The sequence below is a fragment of the Anastrepha ludens genome, chromosome 3 (assembly GCF_028408465.1).
Source record: "Anastrepha ludens isolate Willacy chromosome 3, idAnaLude1.1, whole genome shotgun sequence".
Taxonomy (NCBI): Eukaryota; Metazoa; Arthropoda; class Insecta; order Diptera; family Tephritidae; genus Anastrepha; species Anastrepha ludens.
This window is the reverse complement of record NC_071499.1, coordinates 87,431,768-87,454,755: the sequence shown is the minus strand read 5'-3', so window position 1 is coordinate 87,454,755 and position 22,988 is coordinate 87,431,768. Positions and strand designations below refer to the sequence as shown.

At 36.2% G+C, this 22,988-nt stretch overlaps 1 protein-coding gene across 2 annotated transcripts in view; it reads right to left on the bottom strand.

Annotated features, from left to right (window-relative positions):
• LOC128858393 (protein retinal degeneration B) overlaps positions 1–22,988 on the bottom strand; it is a 76,228-nt gene that overhangs the window by 20,004 nt on the left and 33,236 nt on the right. For both annotated transcript variants that reach the window (XM_054094638.1, XM_054094639.1), the window contains exons 2-6: positions 5,944–6,230; positions 5,695–5,839; positions 5,379–5,570; positions 4,874–5,296; positions 4,537–4,802 (exon numbers count right to left, since the gene is read on the bottom strand). In XM_054094638.1, the coding sequence (XP_053950613.1) occupies positions 4,537–4,802; positions 4,874–5,296; positions 5,379–5,570; positions 5,695–5,839; positions 5,944–6,021 (1,104 nt within the window). In that variant the 5' untranslated portion in view covers positions 6,022–6,230. The remainder of the gene's footprint in view (positions 1–4,536; positions 4,803–4,873; positions 5,297–5,378; positions 5,571–5,694; positions 5,840–5,943; positions 6,231–22,988) is intronic.

The following is a 22,988-nucleotide window of genomic DNA, read 5'->3' as shown; positions in this document are numbered from 1 at the left end:
GGTATTTTCGTTATCAGTTTCAGTGTAACTGTTTTCATTTTGTGCTCATTTGAAGGCAGTGAACTTTATAACGCTCAACGCGTGAACGTATGATGGATGTGCATGTTTTTTCCTTTAATTTTCAACCAATTTATTTCTATTGAGCTCCCTAACAGTTGGCGTAATTTTAACAGGCGGGACTTGAGTCGTCAAAAATTTTATACTGAATACATTTGATTTTGTGTTGATCATATAAACCCTCGAGCCAGTGTTCTGCTTAGTACGCAGGTTTCCAAAACACCCTTAACTTTGTCCCTTTTTTGCGGTGCCAAGTCATTCTCGAATTCATTGAATTGTATAGACAACTTGGGCAATCGATAAAGCGTTCGAATATTGCCTTAAAGCACCAGCACTTTATATATAATAGTTTTTGCGGCAAAGTCTTCCGAATCACTCACACAAATACCAAACATGTTTCTAATGTATGCAAATTTAATTGGTTGTTTGTAATTATATTGAATAAAATTGTAAGTCTTGATTACATTATTGTTAAATTTTCTGCTTTTGTTGCCTTTGTCAATAACAAGACTTGGATTACTTTTTTGGGTTGTATCAAACGTGCGACCGAAAAATAAATGCTCGCTTTATTTTTGAATGGTTACAAATCTTTAAATTATTTTATATTTTTTACATCCCTTGGTGTTTGATAATTTTTCCCTTTTATTGTCATTAATCGCTTCCTCTCTTTCTTTATATTTTTTGGCACTCTCGGCGACCGATAAGGCACATGCAGATTTTCCAGTATGGGTTTCCATACTGAATAATTAATATATATAATACTGCGATAGGATTTTCTCAATTTTCTGACCCATGTAATTAAACAAAGTGTAATATACTAAATAAAAATAATGCAAAATCTACACATTTGCCATTTATATTCAACAATACATCTTGTCTTCTAACGCTCCACTTCTACACTGCGCGTTCTAACATCCTAATTCTACATATTTTGAAAAAAAAAAAACAAACAAAAAATAAAATTTATCAGATTTTAGTGTTTAATAGGTTTACATATTTTACTTGAGTGACGATTTTTATAATATATATTTACGAACGCTTAATCATTTTCAGTGTTTGAACTTACTGACTTTGTGAAGAAGTGTTTAACATTTTCACTTTAGCAAGTCATCAAATCGTATGAAAAATATGTTTTGTATTAGCTTAGAAAAAACGGATATGCACCCGTGGTATTTTATACAATAAACCTATCTCGCAATATTGGACATTGGGCTTACTACGGCACAGCCTATCACAATTGGCATCCAGTTCACAAAGTAACGTAAAATAACGTTTGTATTAAAAACGTGTTTGCTCAAAGCAGTCGAATTTTCACTGACATACTACTGTGGGCAAAAAGTAAGGTGAATTTATTTGTCAAACTTCGCGGGATTAAAATTTCGCTCTAGTTATTGTTTTCATGAGTTGACAGCACTGTTAATAACATCTGGGCCAACTTTCATGTGAATGTCATTATCAGTAATATATTTACGCTTGTGTTTACCAAACGACCAAGAGTGCATTTTCGATTTTTACAATGTCTGATTTGATTGAGCAGAGAAGTGCCATCAAATTTTGTTTGCGGCTGCGGAAACGTTTAAAATGTTGCAGAAGGCATTTGGTGATTCGGCCATGTCGCAGAAAAATGTTTATAAGTAGTACAAAGACTTCAAAGAGGGTCGAGAACGTGTTGATGACTTGGAGCGCTCCGGACGACTATCGACGTCAACAGATGATGACGTCGTCGATTGACTGTTAAAGACCTTACTGATATGATCGGAATATCAGAAGGATCTGTGAAAACCATTTTGAAAGACCATTTGAGCCTACGAAAAGTCAAATCTCGTTTGGTACCGAAAACTCTCAATTTCTTGGAAAAAAGTCGTCGCGTTGATGTGTGTGAAACAATGCTTTCAGACTATCAGGACAAGCTCAAATGCATCATTACGGGAGATGGGACTTGGGTTTTTTTCGATTTTCGTAGTGTGGTGCACTATGAATTCCTTCCACCTGGCCAAACTGTTAATAAGGAATATTATTTGAGCGTTATGCGTCGTTTACGTGAAGCCATCCATCTATGGGCCAACAACTCTTGGTTTTTGCATCACGATAATGCACCGTCTCACACTGCACTCGTTCTTCGTGACCATTTCGCCAAAAATTCCACGCATATCGTTCCGCAACCACCGTATTCGCCTGATTTGGCTCCGTGTGACTTCTGGCTATTCCCAAAGATTTTTCATTTTACAACCAAATTCACCTTACTTTTTGCTCACAGTAGTAAAGTGCTTAGTGGTCCATAAAGCATACTATAGACTTTGTCTATTACACTGTAGATGTAGTTATTCCAAGTCAGAGTTTTGTTGAAAATATTTCCTAGGTTTCTTGCAGTATCCACAAATTTTATAACTAAATTTATTTTTATAAATAACACTGTGCTGCGATTTAAATGGATTTAAGAGCAACCCATTATGGTTAGAATCTCCGTACATGAAACAGCAATCGACAGAAAAAGTTTTTTCTAATAGCTGACGCCCTTCGGCAGGCAATGGCAAATATCCAATTGTATTTCTGCTTTGAAAAAGCTGCTCATAAAAAACCATTCGTCGTTCGGAGTCGGCTTAAAACTGTAGGTTCCTTCATTAGTGGAACAACATTAAGACGCGCGCCACAATTAGGAGGAAAAGCTCGCGCAAAATATTTATTTCAATATCGGAGGCCTACCTATTAACGTTTTCTAAGTCGGTATTGAGGTATTAATATATTTATTGACAGACACAAAAGGACAACTAGCATTCAAAAACGGAATGGAAAGAACGCAATGAGGTAGAGGCAAATAACTGGAGAAGATGTGACTGACGCATACTGCTTGCGTACAATCATTCAGGTATGGTTTTATTAATCTCAATGCTGACACCGAAAAGTGCATTAATTTTTTCAGTTTTTAGCCAAGTAATCCGTGCTCAACAGTGCCGAAAACTTTGGAATAGTCCAGAAATGTTAGAGAGGTTACAAGTTTTGTTGTTAGTATTAAGTCTTATATCATCTGAAACCTTAATAAGCGCCGTAGCGAAAGACTTTATTTGAGAATGCATTGCTCGTTCGAGCGCTTTTGTCAGAAAAGGTAATATTACGATAGGTCTATATTCTCCATTAGAATTTCTTAACTGGAATGAACTCAGCAACCTTCCAAAAGTTGGAAAAGATTGACGTGATCAATATGGTAAAGCATAAGTAACCCTTATTACTAGGAAACTTGGACAGAATGAAAACACGGCTGCACAAAATCGACTGGGGGTATCACATAATAACTTTTATCGAAGTTGTCAGGATAGTGAAGAAGAGGAAACCGTGTGCACCTCCTGTGTGCTTGCATTGCTCTATACAGAAAAATGCTTTCTACGCTCTAATTCGCCTTTCATAACGGCATTGTAGAGGTCTTACAAATAGAGTTGCCGCAGTTAAAAAAGATGAAAATTTTCAATGTGTCATTTACATATATAAAAAATGCCCAAGAGAGTCCTGCTGGTTTGAGTTATATGATAAACTCGACTCAATGACTTTCGTCCTCTAACTTTAACCGCATGAAATGACAGCTGCGATTATCTGGCATAAACAATATACAGTAATATACTAACAAGCGTGATAAGTTCTGGCGTGAGTTTGGGACCCCAAGTAAGTAAAATGTTTTCGATACCACTTTAAAAGGAATGGCGTGGGTTGGGGCGGCTTAAGATTACACTCAAGTTACCTCACTTGGCATAATCGATCGCATTCGCTTCTTCAGCGGTTGAATCTCTATACTAAGACAGAATGCTGACTATATATGGAGGGATGATGAGACATCTTATTTGAATTCTCATTCTTGGTTGAGCTTAGATGAAAAGTTTTTTAAGAAAAATGTTGTCGATCTGACGATTAGGGCTGATACTTTCAAGGATCTCTTAGCCTTTGATGAGTTGTCTGCCATGAATGCAAGCCTTCGGATGCAAAAAGTTCCAGTTGTGCAGTCTTCCTTTAGTACTAAATTTTTTCAATTTAACAGACCTTTTCCGCACTTTGACTATGATACCATCGATGCCAACAATCCTAAGTAGGCCCTAATATATCTGCTACAGCTTGAACAAATTGGGAATTTCTCAAAAATTAAAGAGATTTTTTTAAGAAAAATCTTAACAAAAAACTTAGACAAATTTTCAAACTACATCTCGCAATCGTACACATTTCTGATATTAGGTACGTCTGTCTATAATTTTCTGCATTTGCGATTTCATCACATTGCCTTTCCGAAAACTTAATGCCTTCGACTGTCGTCGTTATTAATGACTTTCAAGATATTCCAAGGATCTTTTTGACAATTAAAGCATACAACGAAGATTCAGCCACATAAAAACATATATGAACATTCACATTTATATAAATCTTATTCTAAAGTTTCCAACACCAAAACGAAGAAACCAAAAAGAGAAATGATTACTTTGTCAATAAATTTCAACAAACCTGCAAATCGAAGCTATGCGCCGATCCAACTGGTGAGTGCAGTGCACCTTTCGAGCCGAATTTCGACTTAGTCAGTTGAATGCTCTGCGAACGGGAACGTGCACTCACTTCCTGTGCCGCTTCCTCCTCTTCATCCTCATCTGAAGTGCCTTCAGTGCTTGGTGGCTCTTGGGTTACAATCGGCGGCGGCGCACCACCAGACTTCCGACGTTCACTGCCTGTACTGCTAGTAATGGGTCTACCGTGCAAGTCTGCCACGCTGTCTGCTAAAAGCAAATGTGAGCAATGCCCAAATAGTTTTTAAAATCGTATTTTGGTATATATCTGTGCAACATACCATCTTCCGCATCACTCTCGCTTTCTTCGCCACCGCCCATCTTCTTCGCCAACGCAAGCTGCGTTTGACGCTCAATCTCACGTATATCTTCAATTGTCAGACCATACCACTCATCTTGCCACGCCCATGCCTGTCGATGTGCACGCAACATAGTTTTCCGCAATGCTACATCGTGTATGAACTTCTCGAGCTTGGTTTGCATACCCCAGTAACGGAATTCGACACGACAGATTTTGTATGCGCACATAAGCGACATATTTCGTGTCGTCGGTTGCTTCTTGCCTTTCACCTCGCGCCAATACTCTTCCAGCCATTCATCAACCAACGGTCCGCGACCAGTTTTCTCAGATACAAATAGTTTCGGATCCTCTTCCCTCACATAATCACCGCCATAGAGTTGATCTTTGACGATATCAATGACATCTACATGTAAAGGATAAAAGCAAAAAGGGAATGTGGAATGGTAGTGAAGGTTGCAAATATATAAAGATTTACGGTGACTCACCCACAATGCGATTTCTCAGATCGCTGCCGCTCAACTTGAATACATTGTCCTGATAACCGTTGTCTGGGAAGTAATAAGTTTCAATATCGAGTGAGAATTTCTCCACAAAGGGGCAGGTGTAGCGCGTGCGTGTGTATGGATAAGCGTTCCACGCTTCCTCCTCCACCGTCAAAGCGCTCTTTGGTAATAAACCTGAGTGACAACAATAATTTAATAATTAAGAATGAGAACAACAACAGCAGTAAGTATTCATTAGCAACGCTCATTAAATTTAATTGAGTAGATACTTAGTTCGCTTAATTGCCATTTAACTCACTTTTTATCCAACCGGGCAAATGGCTGCCAACATGATAGATTTTCTTCGTATATTGGCCATTCCCTCCGGGCCCGTCTTTGTAGGGTTCATTAATGATAATTTCCACACCACTGCCCTCGCCATGACTTTCTTCGCGACTCTTTTTCTGCACAAAGAGAGGGAGAAGAAAAAAGCAATTTGATGAAATGATTTGTATTTACTTTGCTTTGATTGCAACGCCACTGTTGGTGGCCATAAGGCGCCACTTACCGCTATCATATACAGCTGAGCGATGCGATACTCCTCGACCGTGAGCGGTAAGGGTATACGGTATTCTTTTATCAACATTTTGCTGCGCTGCAAATGCTCGTTGTGTTTCAAGGGATGAGCTCATATAACGGGAAATATTCTAGTTCAGTTACATTGACTAAATTAATTTCTTTGTTGCTATGGTTGCATTTTATTGCCAATGCAACTTAATTGAAAAATTTGTATTGCATGTCTGTACGCCTGAATGTAGGCTCATATTTAATTTTCAAATCAGCTGAAGTAGAATTCTGTGAATGACAAGCAATTTACTTTATTCGTTAGTTGGATTTAAAAGTTATATCTTTATAAACTAAATTAGATACGAGTTTGAGATTACTTATACATACACTGCATTAAAACACCAAAGTACTAGGATTCAGAGCAAAGTTTTGACTACTTATTTAAAAAAAAAAAAATTTCTTATAACTCAAAGTTTAAAATTTGTACAAAATGTAAAGAAATTTAACAAATTTTCAGCAAACATTTCAAAATTTTTAATAACAACCTCTATAAAATTATGGACAAGTAGTTTTATAGAGAATTAAATTCTGATATACAAAAATTCTTATAATATAATAGAACAGAATGGGTGTGTGAAGTGGCTTAAAAATTTGTGAGTTTTTTTTGCCGCGGTATTGTGTTATTTCTGCACATAAAATAATTTCGAGCATTCGTTTCGGAATATCTATACACAAAAATTGACGAAATTTTTGATCGAACTGAGTATATTGTTGTTGTGGCGTAGATGCGTACAAAGTGTTTTCCCACCTCTTATTGATACCAAAAGGGTTTCCCCATTTAACGTGCGTATTCTGGCCTTTGAACCACGAAATCTGGCTCGAATAAAAACTGACTGATGAAAACTGCAGTCATATAAAGGAGGGATTAAATAACTAGGTAAGTGGATCATCTTGAACTGAGGGTACTAAGAACCTAGCTCACCTATAACCCACCCATCTGACGGTGGTTTCAATGACCGAACAATGAAGTGCTATAATTGGTTATGGGCGCCTATACCGGCTGAATGTTCACTCGTTTCCTTCGCAAGTGCTCCGTTATGACTTGGGCCACAAATAAAAAAAACTTCGCTATGCTTACCGACATAATTAAGCCGGAATTAGTGATTTGCATTGTCGAGCCACTTTTTTTTAGCTTGAAATAGGGAGACCCTCAGCTCCTCGCATGTAAAGACGTAAATTGATTGTAGTAGTGAATCGAGAAAAAAGCCAAATATCGCAAGGAAGGATCTCTTCTGATTAACCATTTGGCAAGCGAATTTTTCACTCTATTAATTCAAGTCGATGGGGGACAACTCCCGCACAAACTTATTCTTATAGTAAGGAGAACAAGATTAATGGTTGGGTTAGCGAATAGGCCATTCTCACTTTGAACTTTTTTAATCACTTAGTAGATGTTTGCGCTTTTCTTCCATAAAGAACAACAAGGAGAAAATCAATTACTAGGCAATAGAGTACTTAAAGAAGAAAGTACTCGACCCTAAGCACTCGGCCTGAAGCCAAATCCGGTTGACAAGTGAGCGATTTCGTATCAAGTGAACCAAGTATTTTGAACACAGTCTTAAATTCTTCTGAATTTCGAGTTATTTGCAAGTCTGAGTTTAAAGTTAAGCAAGCTTAAAGTTTAATAATTTTGAGATTTATTTAATGTTGAAAATTTTTATACGCAGTTTTTTAAAGGCAAATATCTTGAGCCTTTTTTAACATTTTTACAATTCTTTTTAGTTTTTTAGGTTAAAATATAATTTTTAAAATAAATTTTTTTGCATACAAATTTCATAACATTCTTCAAAAAATTTTTTTTGTTCTGTTTGAAAAGCCACCAATCAAATTTTTTCTTATTGATTTTCATTAATAGCTGAGACTATGCTAAGTTGGTGCTCAACTCTTTATAATGGGAGTCTCATAACTTTTCGATTTATATTCAAATTCGTGTAGCTAATCAATGAAAAGTCAGTGCAAAATATTGCTATGCTCTCGAAACGCTAGCGTACGTACTCGACTCGTATATTACGTCCGGGACTAAATGGATTGAGCCCCCACTAGGTAATTAGTAAGCAGGCATTGTTATGGGGGTCCAGACCCAAGACGTTGGAGTTTAATGGTCTATGCCTGCCCTAGGTTTTTAATCGAGAGTCTATGCACAAGTGAGATTTCACGGGAAGCGTAGATTTCACCACCAGTGGCTTTATTTCGCTTTGAGAAGTGAACTAAAATTGTTAGATACGGGACGAGAACAAGCTGAAATTGTTTATTCCTTGGTGAAATAAGTAAATCAAAAAAGGCACCTGGGTATGACCTTATTACTGCTGAAATTCTAAAACAACTTACTCAATGCACAATATCCAAGATTACGGAAATTATGAACGCCACATTCAAGCTGCACCCCATCTCTATATATTGGAAAACTACTGAAATAATTATGTTCAATAAACCAGGGAAGCCAACGCAAAAAGCTTTTAGCCAAACGTCTCAACATAATATAATTATTAAGCAAAGAAATATAATACCAGTACATCAATTTGGTTTTCGCACAAAACATTCTACGAGTACCATTGATCAGGTGCACAGAATTACTCGCATTATTGAGAACGCCTTTGGGGAAAAATATGTGTGCTCTGTTTGACAATGTTGTAATGTTTGACAAAGTTTGCCACGGTGGGCTCCTCAACAAAATAAATGCGCTTCTACCAACACAATATTTTAATATTCTAAAATCGTACCTATCAGATCGTTGCTTCCGAATAAAATACGAAGACACATATTCCGTACTTAAGGAAATTAAAACTGGCGTCCCACAGGGCAGCGTGCTGGGGCCCATTCTCTATATTCTTTTCACATGTGATTTACCTAATGACACAAATTGCTCCACATCAAATTTTGCTGACGACACAGCCATCTTGTCGATAGGAGAAACCCATATTGACTCAATGAAAAATCTTCAAATTTATTTAAATAAAATGTCAGAGTGGACCATTAAATGGCGCATAAAACTAAATGAAACAGAATCGGTTCATTTAGAAGCAGAAAATCCAGTATCTGCCACGATACATAAACGGCGTGCAAATCCCTTATCACAACAACGCCAAATACTTAGGTATGACACTAGATAGATGGAATGCTAACGTTAAAAAGAAAAAGAACAGTTAGAAATCAGATTTGGATATATGTACTGGCTTATGGGCAACCAATCAGCCTTATCCCTATACAATAAAATTCTTGTATATAAGCAGGTGCTTAAACCAATTTGGACCAGCTATGGGGCTGCTCAAGCTCAACCAATATAAAATCTATACAAAGATTCCAACATAAGGTGCTACGATGGGCTGTTAATGCACCTTGGTACGTCCGTAACACCGATATCGAACACGATCTTGGTATCGAAACAGTTGCCACTTCGATCAACATAAACGCTAAGTCTCATATGGAAAGACTACGCCACCAAGTTAATAGTGAGGCCTCTACCCTAATTGATCCCGGTAAATGGAAAGAAAGGCTGAAACGAAAAAAAACTGCACCAACTCACGCAGTAGCCCACTTCTCTGCAAGCCTTGGGCAGAGCATTATTAAATTTAGTTGTATTGCACAAAATTAAATCCAAATTGTTTGTTCGTTAGTTTATAATTTACTAACTAATTACAATGTAAATAATAAAAAAAAAATTCCTTAGAAATTAATAGATTAAACACCACCAATTCTTTAAGTCTTGAGATGAAGTGAAGCATATTTCTGAATAACAATAATAAATCTGAGTAACAAAAAAATATGTGCAGTGAAAAAATATATAAAGGTTTAATTTAGCTGTATAGAGAAATCTTGATATCTTTTTTACTAATCTTGAAATTTTTTACTAAATAAAAAAAATAGTTTCGGTGATGAAAATCTTTATTTGGACATTTTTCCGTTAAGTCGAGAAAATAATGTCCGCTACCGCCAATGCTTTCCTTCCGCAAGATTTCCGGTGACATATATTCGCATCCTTGTTGTTTATTCTCCTTAAAAACTGGGACTGTTTGAGGCTTGTTTTCATAAATCTACGGCATCAACTAGCCCCAAAGAAGTAATCGGGCGACCCTGCTGGCCAAGTCAAATCGCCAAAACCAGAGATTACACAAAGCACAGGTTCCCCAAGCACCGCTCATCCATTTCCGGTATTAAGAAATCAGTTTTCACGGTCCTGCAGCACTCACTCGTAACAGTGACTGTTTTGGGATGACGAAGAAAAAAGGAATACGGGCCAATCAGTTCTGCGAAAACGCCGCACAGCACAGTGGCTTTGAGTGGATGTAATATCCCCACGTACATTGCACGCAGACTATCAGTAGCCCACAAATGAAGCTTTTGCTTATTGGCGTAACCTCTTAAGTGGAAATGCGCCTTGTCGCTCATGATGATTTTCGACACGAAATCGTTCTCTTCGTTGTTGAGATTGAAGATGGCTCGACAGTAATTCACATGCGACTGACGGTAATAATACGCTCACATATAAGTAGATTATCTATATACTTTTTCGTGCTAAATCCGTAATTAAAAAGCGAGATTACCCGTACAAAATTTCTCTCCCGAAATCTGAGGTTATAAAAAATTCCTGCATTATTACCATACTTTTTCACATACATCCCTGTGTTTTCTGTGATAATTATTTTTACGAATGTAAAGAGAAACGTCAAAGTAAAAACTAAATAAAATGGATGCCGGCAAAGAAAACAGGCTTGTAGACACAATTCTAAAAAAAAATATTATTAACTATGCATTAATATAACAGAAAAAAGCTTGTGTCCATAACCGCTTTGTTCTCTTATTACTTAATATAAAATGTAATATGTAATTTCGAATGCGTATTACTGCTATATTTTTTGAAACCTCACTAAACGTCGTTTACGGATTTCCTCCGACTCTTTATTATTAGTAGCCAATTGCGCAACTAAATGTGCTATTCCTTCTCTTTGTCTTTTCTTCACATCGTTAATAATAATTAAACCAAACAAAAACTCCAAAATAAACCTTTCAAAGCAGTGCGAGCAGTTGATTGTCAATTTTGGAGGTAATCTGATATATGTGAACGGGTGGAATAGTTTTGAGGATTTATTGCTAGTTACTGCATATGTGAACGTCCTTTAAGCATGCATTAACTGATACACAGTTTGCATTTTGTACGGGAACATGAGAAAGTCTTTCAGTCAAATTTGTTGTAGGGTCTGTTCGATGATGTCCAATTGCGCGACTCCTCACCTGCTTGATGTTTCTTCGTTCTCGGTGACATCCGCAGCTACAATCGCAATATCCCAGTCTGTTGGCATCCACGCCTTGCAAGATTTCATGTGGTTCCACTCTGTTCGAGTGAGCAGCTATGCACCGGAATGTTTGCCCAGTTGGCGCGACACGATTAGGAAATCGACGTCGATACACACAAAAAAATCAACAAAATTATTGCACGCACTTGTGTGTTTATATACCTCAAGTGTCAGTGTTTATGTGAATACTACAACGTAATTTAGAGACACAACTGAGGCAAAGATGAAATACATGGTTTGGATTAATTTCTGAAGCGAGCATGGGTAGCACTGGAGGGCTTTTCGTAATTAATAATTAAATTTAAAACCTTAAAACTTAAAATCAAACCTTTATTAAAACGGCGTACATTGTTTAAATTCGATGACAATGGTATATAAATTGCTTCAACTTAGGTAATGTAAATTCAAAATTGTCTGCATTTCAGATGATGAAAAGGGTTCGAGTATTTAAGTTTCTCCTAAAGATGACACATAAAATCAGCGACGGAAGCAGAAATTTGACATAACCCCACACCTTGTCGGGAATTAGAAATGAATCTCACACAATCTCGGTGAAACACAAAAATGAAGAGAAAAAAATGTCTATTAGCGGCTGCACCTTAGCAGCCTATGGCAAACCTCCGAGTGTATTTCTGCCACGAAAAAGCTCCTCATAAAAATATCTGCCGTTCAGAGGCGGCTTGAAACAATAGGTCCCTCCATTTATGGAACAACATTACGACGCACGCCAAAAATAGTAGGAGGAGCCACAGTTGCAATTAATGTCCTATTTTCAGTAAAATTAAAATATAAGCATATAAAATTCCTAGCCACTATTTAAATTGAATCCTTTGATTTCTCCTCATATACACCACGTGGAAAATCATAAGCACACCACTATTTTTTATAATATGCAAATTACATGTCCTAATTTTTTTAGATTTTGTAACCACTGGAGACTTGCACTTTGTTATACTAAAACTATAAAACTATATAACTAGGAAAATTTTATAAATTCCAAAAACTTGAATAGTCCTAAATGCCGGTTAAAAAGTTGAAAGTGATTAGGGCTACTATAATCAAAAATATTAAGAATTTTTGGAAAAAAAATTGTATTATGGTTTCTTTCATTTCTTCTCTTAATGGTTAATAATCATGATCACTTTTTGTTTTTTTGGTGAATTATAATAACCACGAATCCCTAAAAAGTAGAAATTGTGGTCATCATTTACCCCTTACTGCGTGAATTAATCAGCATTGAATAGAAAATTTTTTCACGGTGGAAAAAGCTTTACTGTTATCAGTCAGACATTCTAATCAAATAATGTTGAGAAAAATAATGTTTTAAAAGTTTTATATTTTGTTTTTTTTACGGACTAATGTTACATATTAAAACTGTTGTAAAGGATAGAAAACAGTTCAAAAGCGGAAGAATTATTAACCATCGAGATAGATGAGTACATCGACTCAATGGAAATATTTTTTTATTGACAAAAAGTACTTACGTTTTAATCTGTTATCATTTTTTGGAAACTAATAACTCGCACTTCAATTCTGTTTTTTCACTCATTTGAACAAAAGTGAGCTAATTTCGAAATGTCATAAAATCATAGAAAATTTGCTTGCGTTTTATTATTTCCAAATATACATATATTTGATGGACTAAAATAGTTTGAATTATTTTATCATAATTAATTTGGAAATAAAATTGAATTAAAACTGCAATACCAATATGTGGTAAAGGGTTAAATGGATTCTTCTGTAAGGACCTTATTTCTAATGAATGTTGATATCAGGAAATCTTCAGTTAAAAAACTATTCTACTACAAACCTCTCCTTCGGTAATGCCTTATTCACAATAATATTCTACAAAAATTAGTGCGAGGAGTTTTTTTCCAGAATCTCAATTTTAAAACCGTCAACACTAATGGCCAAAAACTGTCCCTAAAGTAATTAACCGCACTATATATGGATGCGTGTTTGGCACTCTGCTTGGCATCACATCATCACACACAACTATGGGGGCTGGTAGAAATCTGGATTGCCATTGGCATTTAGCAGTCATTAGTGCTGAGTCAGTCGAGCTATCAAACTTAAATAAATAAAATATGGAGCCTCTGTGCCCAATAAAATATCGGCAATTACATAATAAATAACCCGTATCTCTAAAAAAAATTTTATTAGAAAATATTCTCAATTTTAAGGCACAGGAAAGCCTTTTAATATTATTCCTCATTTAACAAAATTTAAAAAATTGGCAATAAAAAATTAATTTACTGTTGAATATTTGTTGATATTTTTTAGAATTACTTAATGCCCAGTAGTTTGTTAAATGTGTGTACTTAGATGAAATATTGCTTTCAGTTAAAAGCCGAAATGTGCTGCCAAAATTTTTTGGCTGCTCGCATCACTAATCACTGGAAAGCACAAAAAAAAAAAAACAAATATAACAAAAAAAAAAAACGCATATAAAAAAATATAAACAATACGAGTAAAACAATGTCGCTAATGTGCCGTAGCTTTTAATGCTTTGCAAGCAATGAAGCAAATAATTCATACATAAACACAAGCGTGCATACATCCACATGTATACGAAATGCAGGTAAATAAAATTTTAATTGGGGGAATTGATGGCTTTCCCTGATACCTGAAAGATATACATACGTACATATGTACGTGTCCATAAACATCGATTCGGGAAGAAATCAGAAAAACACGCTCAAATTGTGTGTTATTTGAAAGACTTAAATATATACGCGTGTACGGATGTGTTTTGCACTTTCTTCATTTTTGTTTTCTCTGCTGCCTTTGATTGAAAAAACTATGCAATCTACAAGTTGTAAAAAAATTTTATAACATACAATTTAAAAGCTTATATTTTATATGGGATCACTTGAAAATTGCTCGATTAAAAAATTAAAAAAAAATGTACACATATTATATAAATTTACGTTCATATAATTTGCGGCACTTAAAAAATCCGAATACCGCTACTAAAAAATTATTGAATTTTTTGATAGCCAAATCTGTGTGGGTTTGTATGTACGCTTGCGTCACTTATGTGTATTAGCATAATTAATTAATTAGATTAGCTGGTAAACAATATACTTTTACATTATTATTAAATCGCACGCCACAGACCAAAGCGCTACTTACGAAGATACCACACAAAATCATACGCAATACAATAAACGAGGAATGTGTATGCCTAGCGATATTCGTTTTCCAAAGTATCGAAAAGTTGGGTATATTTTATGACTTCCACCCAAATATTTTGGTTCAACACATAGTCTTTTGTAGCCTCTCAATGTCTTGTTTTTCATTCATAATTTGTTGCAAAATCTTTTTTTTTCGAATAATGGCCTAAGATTATAGAAAATGCAAACTTAAAATATCTGTGAATTTAAAGATTTTTATAAAAATCTGCCGACATTTTGAAATAACCAGAATTTTAGTGATTTTTATATTTATACCAAATTGTGTAACTCGGTTGGAAGGAATGCAATGAAAAATACCAACCCTTTTCTCTAAGAATTAAAATGCCTAATAAGGTGCCTGTACAAACACCCTGTAGTTAAAACTAAGTCACTCGTTTGAAAAGACTGGCTACGTACAACCTTGGATTGGTTACTGAACTGAATTCTGAGTCGGCAGAAAAGAAGCATTTATTGTAGATATGAAGAATATAGGTCTCTTCTTTTCGCCAAGAGTTAAAAAGTGACGAATAGGTGAAGCAACTGCCACAAATGAAAATATGTCGGCAACGCGGGAAGAGAAAAGCCTTAAAGTAGTGTGTTGGTAAAGCAGAGAGGCCTAATGAGCTATAGCCATACTCGCTAGCAGCGAATCTTACTCGATAACTTTGTTGTTGCTTTCGCATGCAAATTTTCGTCAAGTCAATCGAGCATAGAGATAGCGAGCGGGGAAATGGTGAATAGAAGAGACCTGATATTACCGGTGATACAGGGTTTGATTGAAATATTCTTCAAAATAGGACCCTTGAACGTCAATACACCGCTGGTAGCGGTCCTTCCCCTGCAGGAAACACTCGATGGAGTCGAAACGCCTCCCCTTCAGCTTTCTTTTCAGGCGCGGGAACAAGAAGAAGTCCAGAGGGGACAGGTCTGGGCTGTAGGGAGAGTGGGGAAGCACCGGAACCCCCATCTTGGCCAATGCAGAGGTGCAGAGGAAGGCGGTGTGCGCCGGCGCATTGTCGTGATGAAGAGCCTAATTGTTGACGAGGCCGGGCCGAGCCCGGGCGACGCGGTTTTTCAGCTGAAGGAGCACTTCTTTGTAAAATGCCGCGTTTACAGTGCTTCCTGGAGGTACAAACTCCTTGTGGACGATGCCTCGAGAGTCGGAAAAGATGATCAGCATTGTTTTGACCTTGGACTTCGACATCCTCCCGGCCTTCCTTGAACGACTTGTGCCACCGTTTTACCTGGGCACTGGACAGAGATTGGTCCCCGTAAGCCTCCTTGGTTTCGGTACTCGTTTTGTTTAGCTTTGCGCAAAATTTGATCGAGTAACGTTGCTCCAACGATCGCTGCATTTTCGCCACTGCAAAATCCTAATACACTTTTAAAACAGCTTTCACGCGCGGAGCGATGTTGACTGCGCCGCTGTTGCCAGCGAACTGGGACCGGTTTCTAGTGAAAGGGGAAGGTCCAACGATCATTTTCCCCCACCAGCCGATTCGGTTGATCGCTTGGCAGACGCTCCGCGCGGGAAGGCTCATTACGTTTGAATCAAACCCTGTATCTTATCGATATTCACAAATTACTGGTAATCCCATCAAACAAAGTAAAGGTTCCATATAAAAAAAACGCTAAACAAATTACAAAGAAATATACACTGTTCAGCTCTCCAGAAATGTTCTTGCTATTCTACTACCTCTTCCCCACAAGAATTCCAAACAGATTTTAATGGGATAAAGTTAAGGGTCAGGGCCAGTGGCTATTTTTTCTACTGGCTCTAGGCTAAATAACAGGGTTTACAGCGGCATCAGTGCTGTAGCTGAACCAAAGTTTATGCCTACCTGACTAAGGCAGTTTTTTTCAGACTGAGTTCATAGCTTTCAACTGAGTTGATACTTATAAAAGAGACTATATTGAGGGTATGGAACTCGTACGGGGTAACAAAGTTAAAAATAATCGATAAGTTGCTTGAGAGAAAATGCCAATATTACATCGAAATGTTTTAAGAAAATGGTCAGATCCAGAAGAGTGGACCACATGCTCGTAATCTACAATCCGAAATTAAGATAATGTGCCTCAGGTTTTTTTGTTTTTGTATCAATGCCCCTATTATATGTAATCATCTCTCTAAAAACACTTTATTTGACATGAAATTTGTCTCTGAATGAAAAGCTCTTCCGATATAATGCACATTACTTCATTGTTAGGTTTATATCCACTTATCAGTGATATCAGTGAGCGGCCGCCGTAGCCGAATGGGTTGGTGCGTGCCTACCATTCGGAAATCATAGAGAGAACGTAGCTTCGAATCTCGGTGAAACACCAAAATTAAGAAAAACATTTTTCTAATAGCGGTCGCCCCTCGGCAGGCAATGGCAAACCTCCTAGTGTATTTCTGCCATGCAAAAGCTCCTGATAAAAATATCTGCAGTTCGGAGTCGGCTTGAAACTGTAGGCCCCTCCATTTGCGGAACAACATCAAGACGCACGCCACAAATAGGAGGAGGAGCTCGGCCAAACACCCAAAAAGGGTGTACACGCCAATTATATATATATATATCAGTGATATCAATTACAAAGGGCTGTGCTGCCAAACTAACGATGAAAAGCAAAATGAACAGAACGGATCATAAATTGAACCAGATACATATCAGGATCTCATCATTTTCCATTGAAAAACAGTTGCTAAGAGCGACGCCATAGAAGCAACAATCTTAGGTTACAATGCTCCCACAATACTTGATTGATTCTACGTTTCCGGTACCACCCGGATATATGTTCGGTAAAGAACTATCATTTCAGTAGTAATCCCTTAAAAAAGTATATAGAGATAATTTACTGCATGCCTTAAGGGTTACACTGTTCATTGAATTAACAGATGACAGTTCACTTTTGCAAATCTCAGACGATCTTATACACCTTAAATAGAAATAAAAATATAATATAATATACAAAAGTTTTTCTAATGAGATATTTGCCATTTTCGACACAGCATTTCTCTGCTTGCTAAAGAATTCCGCTGCTAGCCAAGTAGAAAATTGATGTGTGGAAGCAAAACCAATTTAGCGATGATCAAGCCATTCTCTTTATAGCTGTTTACCTCATAAGCTATGAGCATAAGTGGGGATATTTTCTTATTTAGGTGTGATGCATTGAAAAGCAATGGAACTACATAACAGAGTGACTAACATGTAGTGAGGAGCACGACACTTACTTTATAATTGGGCACCGTCACATACTTTCAGGCGGAACTCTTTGAAAAGCAATAGCAATAACAGTTTGTCAAAATGAAAGCAGTGCTGCCAAATCATATGCAACGTTACATTCGAAGGGCATGTTTTGTTTTAGCCGGTACTCGTTAGATGTTGGTGAATCGAAAACAGCCACTATTTACAGGTGGCGCTATAATTTTATAAGTTTCGTTAAAGAAGAGCTGGCGGTCATTTTTGTATACTTAACTTAAAACGTTCTTTTTTCTATTATAACACTCTTTTAGCAAACGTGGGAAATATGTTAGAAACTTATTTTACAATTTTGTATTTTATTTTTTTTTTTTAATTAGCCAGTTTCGGCCTGGCTATGCTGGGTACAGCTGCATAGGAAAATATAAATGTATTCACTAAGCTACACAGATCAGTATAAAAGCAAGGAAATAGAAGCGTTTGAGTTGAGAAAAGTTAATATGATTGAGCAAACTTCATTTCAGAGGTTTGTTTAAATATTTTTTGCTTTAGACCACTTTTTCCGATTTTCATTCACATTTTATATTAACCTTACCTAACTTTTCAGTACTCTTGGAATATTATTTTAATCTGCACAATAATGTGTAATAAACAATTGAAAGCTAGCACAAAATGAGCCAATCGCCATAAAAGTGGAACACTGAAACCATTTACAGACGAGTAGGGCCGTTGCAAAATTGGCTCGTTTAACGTTAGCCTGGAGGCAGTCCGATTTACTGCAGGGTATGCACGAGTATATTAAAAGCATTGTTGAGTGTGACGGAAAACTTAGCGTAAAGTAGAAAAGTAGCAAAGACGGAAGCGTATAAATGAGCGATGACTTCCACCCAGTCGCATTATATGCGACGTTATTTATTTATTTACAAAGCCACACATGTAGGTTTATATTTAACTATGTCGGGCTTAGTATAGACTCAAGAACAAACATATATACGTATGTGTGTAATCTGCAGCTATTTAAAATTTCTTCAGGCACCTGTCTTTTAATGATTGTGCGCTCGCACACACACAGTATTTCCATGTAGAGATGTATGTACGTTTTGCGCATTTGTTTCAAATTCAGTGTCATATTTCCGAGAAGGACCACTTCAGCACAAAGCTTATTCATTTAAGCACGTTCTTTGAACATCAAGCACATTATAGCACAATTACTTAACCCAGTTGAGGAACATACGAACAAGTAAGAAAAAGATGGAGTCTTAACTTACTAAACTTTCGCTACTGCCACGGCGAGTTATAGGACTTTGATCAATACTAGTAAAAAGTGTATTTTTTTAAATAGGACTTGAAATCTTGTGCTAGTGTAACTATGAGCATTCATAGCTAATCTACAATAGTTGCGGTATGACACTGCGTATAAGTATTTTTTTCTAGCGTTTGGTAAGAAGGCCTGCATGGGCTTTTCGAATGAGGTGAAACCTTATGTGAAGTCCTTGTAGAGAATACATACCTGGGATCAAATATTTCAACACATTACGTTTTGGAAATAAAATAGGGCAAAGTATGTCTGTATTTTGTGAATAAATGTACAGCTACTCGATAACGTACCACAAACTTCATTATGACCAGAAATTGAATTATCAATCTTCTTTGCTCTTTATTAAAATTAAATATGTTTAAAACATTTCATAAGTTTTGAAAAACCCCCGCAAGCTTTAAAATATCAGCAGCCATCGTTTGATTGCGTTTACGCAGTGCAGGCCAAATTGCTCGAACATACGAAGGCAACTAGAAAGTTAAGCACATTAGGAGCAGCCGATTCATTTGGACCCTTGATTTATGTTAAATAGTAAGGGTCGCCCTTCAATATCAAAATTTCTGATTTCAGCATTAAAACTTTTCAAAAGTAGGAATTTTGTAAAATCCAATCATTGACTAAAATTAAGAGAGAACTTGAAATTATACTTATCGAGAAAGGTATCTTTGGTGCTGCTTTGTATAATGAGTATTTTCTTGAAACAGATTTAAACGTATGTACTCATAACGCGACTAATGTAAGCGAAACAAGGAAGTTTTCAGAAAAGGTTGTATAATTTATTATACTAAGTTGAAATATTTTGCAATCATGGTGATTGAGGTCACTATCTTCACCCGGTTTATAACCACGAATGAGTGCATATATCATTGCGCCTCTCCGAGGCCCACGACGTCGCACAGTGCGGCCGATTCCCGAAAAGCTGGCCAAAACTCAAAAATTTAAGTAATTGATTCAAAATTACTTACTTGGGGCTTGTCGGGGTCGCTGATTACGAATTTGATCTTAAAATTTTGAAAATCCACCCCCTTCCACCCCTATTGGCCACCCCCTCACGTGAAATATCGAATATTCAAGAACATTTTTGAGTAACCTTTAATAGGTTTCAAAGCAGCATATGACGGCGTTGTATTACTATACAGTTTGAAAACTCAAATTTTATAAAAAAAATTCCAGAAAATGTATCTACGTATTGCTGCAGCTAAAAATTTTGTGTCGAGGTATTGATATGTACTAAAGATTTCTCGTATTTTACTAACCTTCCGAAGATGATTCCATTTGGTTTTGTTCAATTTACTCCATTACAAAATCTTTCAAATGTGTACAACTTTCACTATTCATCAACAGTAATACGATGCTCAAACGAAGGCCACGTTGCGACTGAAAATACAGAGGATACTTAGGGTCCAGGACGTTGCTATGAACGGTTTTCACTACTCAAGGCATTACTGTGGCCAACCCAAAGACAAAAAAACTCTATCTAGAAAAATTTTTTTTTCGACTTTTGGCCAGCTTTTTGGGAATCGGCCGCACTGTGCGTCGGTATAGAAAATAAACAAGAAGTGAAAACTGCCAAACACAAACACTTTTAGTCGTTCTATTTGCTTGCAATAGTGGCAGTGGCATTCTGATTTGTTTACAAAATTGTAATAAATTAATTAAATAAATGTTTCACACTTAAAACATTGTCGGCCATCTGCTCGAGCTTAAATTAAATGGCTTATCTCAGAACTCTTACTACATCCTTGCCACGGTTTTTATATTAACCTGCTCTCGCAATTTAGTACCCGGCACTTCATTTTTATTAATTTTAGTTTAAATGAATGAATGAAAATTAGGATTACACATCAAACTCACCGTCCTTTGTGTCCTCTACCCATCGCAGTATCTTATCCAAACCCGGTTCTCTTAATCAACTTAAGATAGGGCTGGTTTGGGCTGAGCGTAAGTGCCTTTCTTCCGATCGTTTTCGGTCGATATACCTATCTAATCCTTAATCACGCTATAGCATCACATTCGAGAAAAAAGTGTGTTGGAGCTATTTATATAATGCTATTCACAATTATTTACTATTAAAAATCATAATATTCACTTAGACATTCACAGAATATTTACAAAAAAGTAACTTGTAAACAAAAGTTGGTTTATTTTCTCTCACTCAATTCTCAATTTTTTTAAATGTTTAATTAATATTATTTTATTTTTTCCTTATTTTTTAATTTCTTTTTTTTTTTTTTGTAATTTTTTATACATTTTTATTACTTTACTCGCTTTAGATTATATTTATTTTATGTTTTTATGTTAATTTTTTTATTTTTGTTAATTTTATTTTTTGTATTTGCATTTTTTTTTTAATTTTGTTAATTTTAGCTTAATGTTTGCTTTTATATAAATTTTATTTATATATTTCTGATAATTGTTTAGTTGATTTTTTTTATTTTTTTCTTAATTCTCTCTATTTATTTTTTAATTTCTTTCGATTGTTACGTTTTTTGAATACCTGCATTAATTATTTTGCTATATATACCTTTTTTTATTATTGTAATATAAATATATTTTTTCTTTATTTTTTTTTTTTTTTACTTTTGTTAAATTTGGCTTATTTTTTCTTTTTATATCAATTTTTTTTTATATTTCTATAATTGTTTAATTAGTTTGTTTAATATTTTTTTTATTTTTTTATTTGTTAATTTGTAATTTTTTTTATTATATTTATTTGGTTGGTTGGTTGGTTTAAGGGTGACCCCGCATCGGAGTGCCACATACACCGCAAGTTGGGTCCGTTGTGTTGCCCTAGCGCTCATTATGTTATATGATTTCCCCACCTAACCGAGATTTTTATTGGAGATTTTGGTCAAAGATATTAATTCGTTTCGAGAATTTGATGAGAGATTCGATTTTCAGGTTCGAGAGTACTGACCATCTGTATATATAATCAGAGGGCCATCGATTTCGGTAAGATTTGTCTTCCATTCTTCCCTAGTTGGGAGTGAACGGGAGAATAGCAAGGGTGGTGATGGAAGTTTTACATGATAGTCTATGTCGGAAGAGATAACAGTGTTCCTGTTCAGTATGGCCGAATGGCCAAGATACTTATTCCATTTCGATATAGCATTCATGCGTGTCGCTGCTTTCGCTGCAATCGCTTTGCCAGCCAGATCGATAGGGAACAAGTGAAGCAACGTATTTAGAGCCTTAGTAGGTGTTGTATTTAAGCATCCTGTTATCAGGAGGCAGGCTGTTCTTTGGACTCGATCAATTGTGGCTACTCTACACCGTTTTTCGAGTGCTGTCCGTCATAAAACCACACCGTAGAAGAGTATCGGTTTGATGATCGAGGTATATATCCAATAAATGATCCGAAGTGAAAAACCCCAGGTTTTGCCTATAGCTTTCTTAAAAGTATAAAGAGCTATGAAAGCTTTTTTACATCCGTTTTCGATGTTCAATTTCCAACTCAACTTCCTATCTAGAATAACTCCTAGATATTTAGCTGAATCAGATAGAAGTAATGATTCCCCTTTTAAAGTTATTGTTTGCAGTGTAGGAGAATGTTGTTTCCTAGTGAAGAGAACAAGATCTGTCTTTGCTAGATTCGCATTTAGTCCGCCTTCGGTGCACCATTTTGACAGAATATTGATTGAGCGTTGCATGAGCTCAGTGAGGGTATTCAGGTTTTTGCCTGACACGCAGAGAGCAATATCATCTGCATAGGCTACAACCTTGCAGCCTGCTTTTTCGAGATTTCGAAGCAAACTGTTTACAGCGAGATTCCAGAGAAGGGATGAAAGTACTCCACCTTGAGGAGTGCCTTTGACGGCGTACATTCTCATGCGGCTTAACCCAAGCTCTGAAGTGATTATTCTATTTTGGAGCATTTGTTGGATCATCTTTCGGATGGAGTAATTAATACCCAATTTGGCAATTTCAGACAAAATAGCGTTGGGTTCAATATTATTAAAAGCACCTTCTATGTCCATAAATGCGACAAGAGAGTACTCATTATTGTGAAGGGAAGTTTC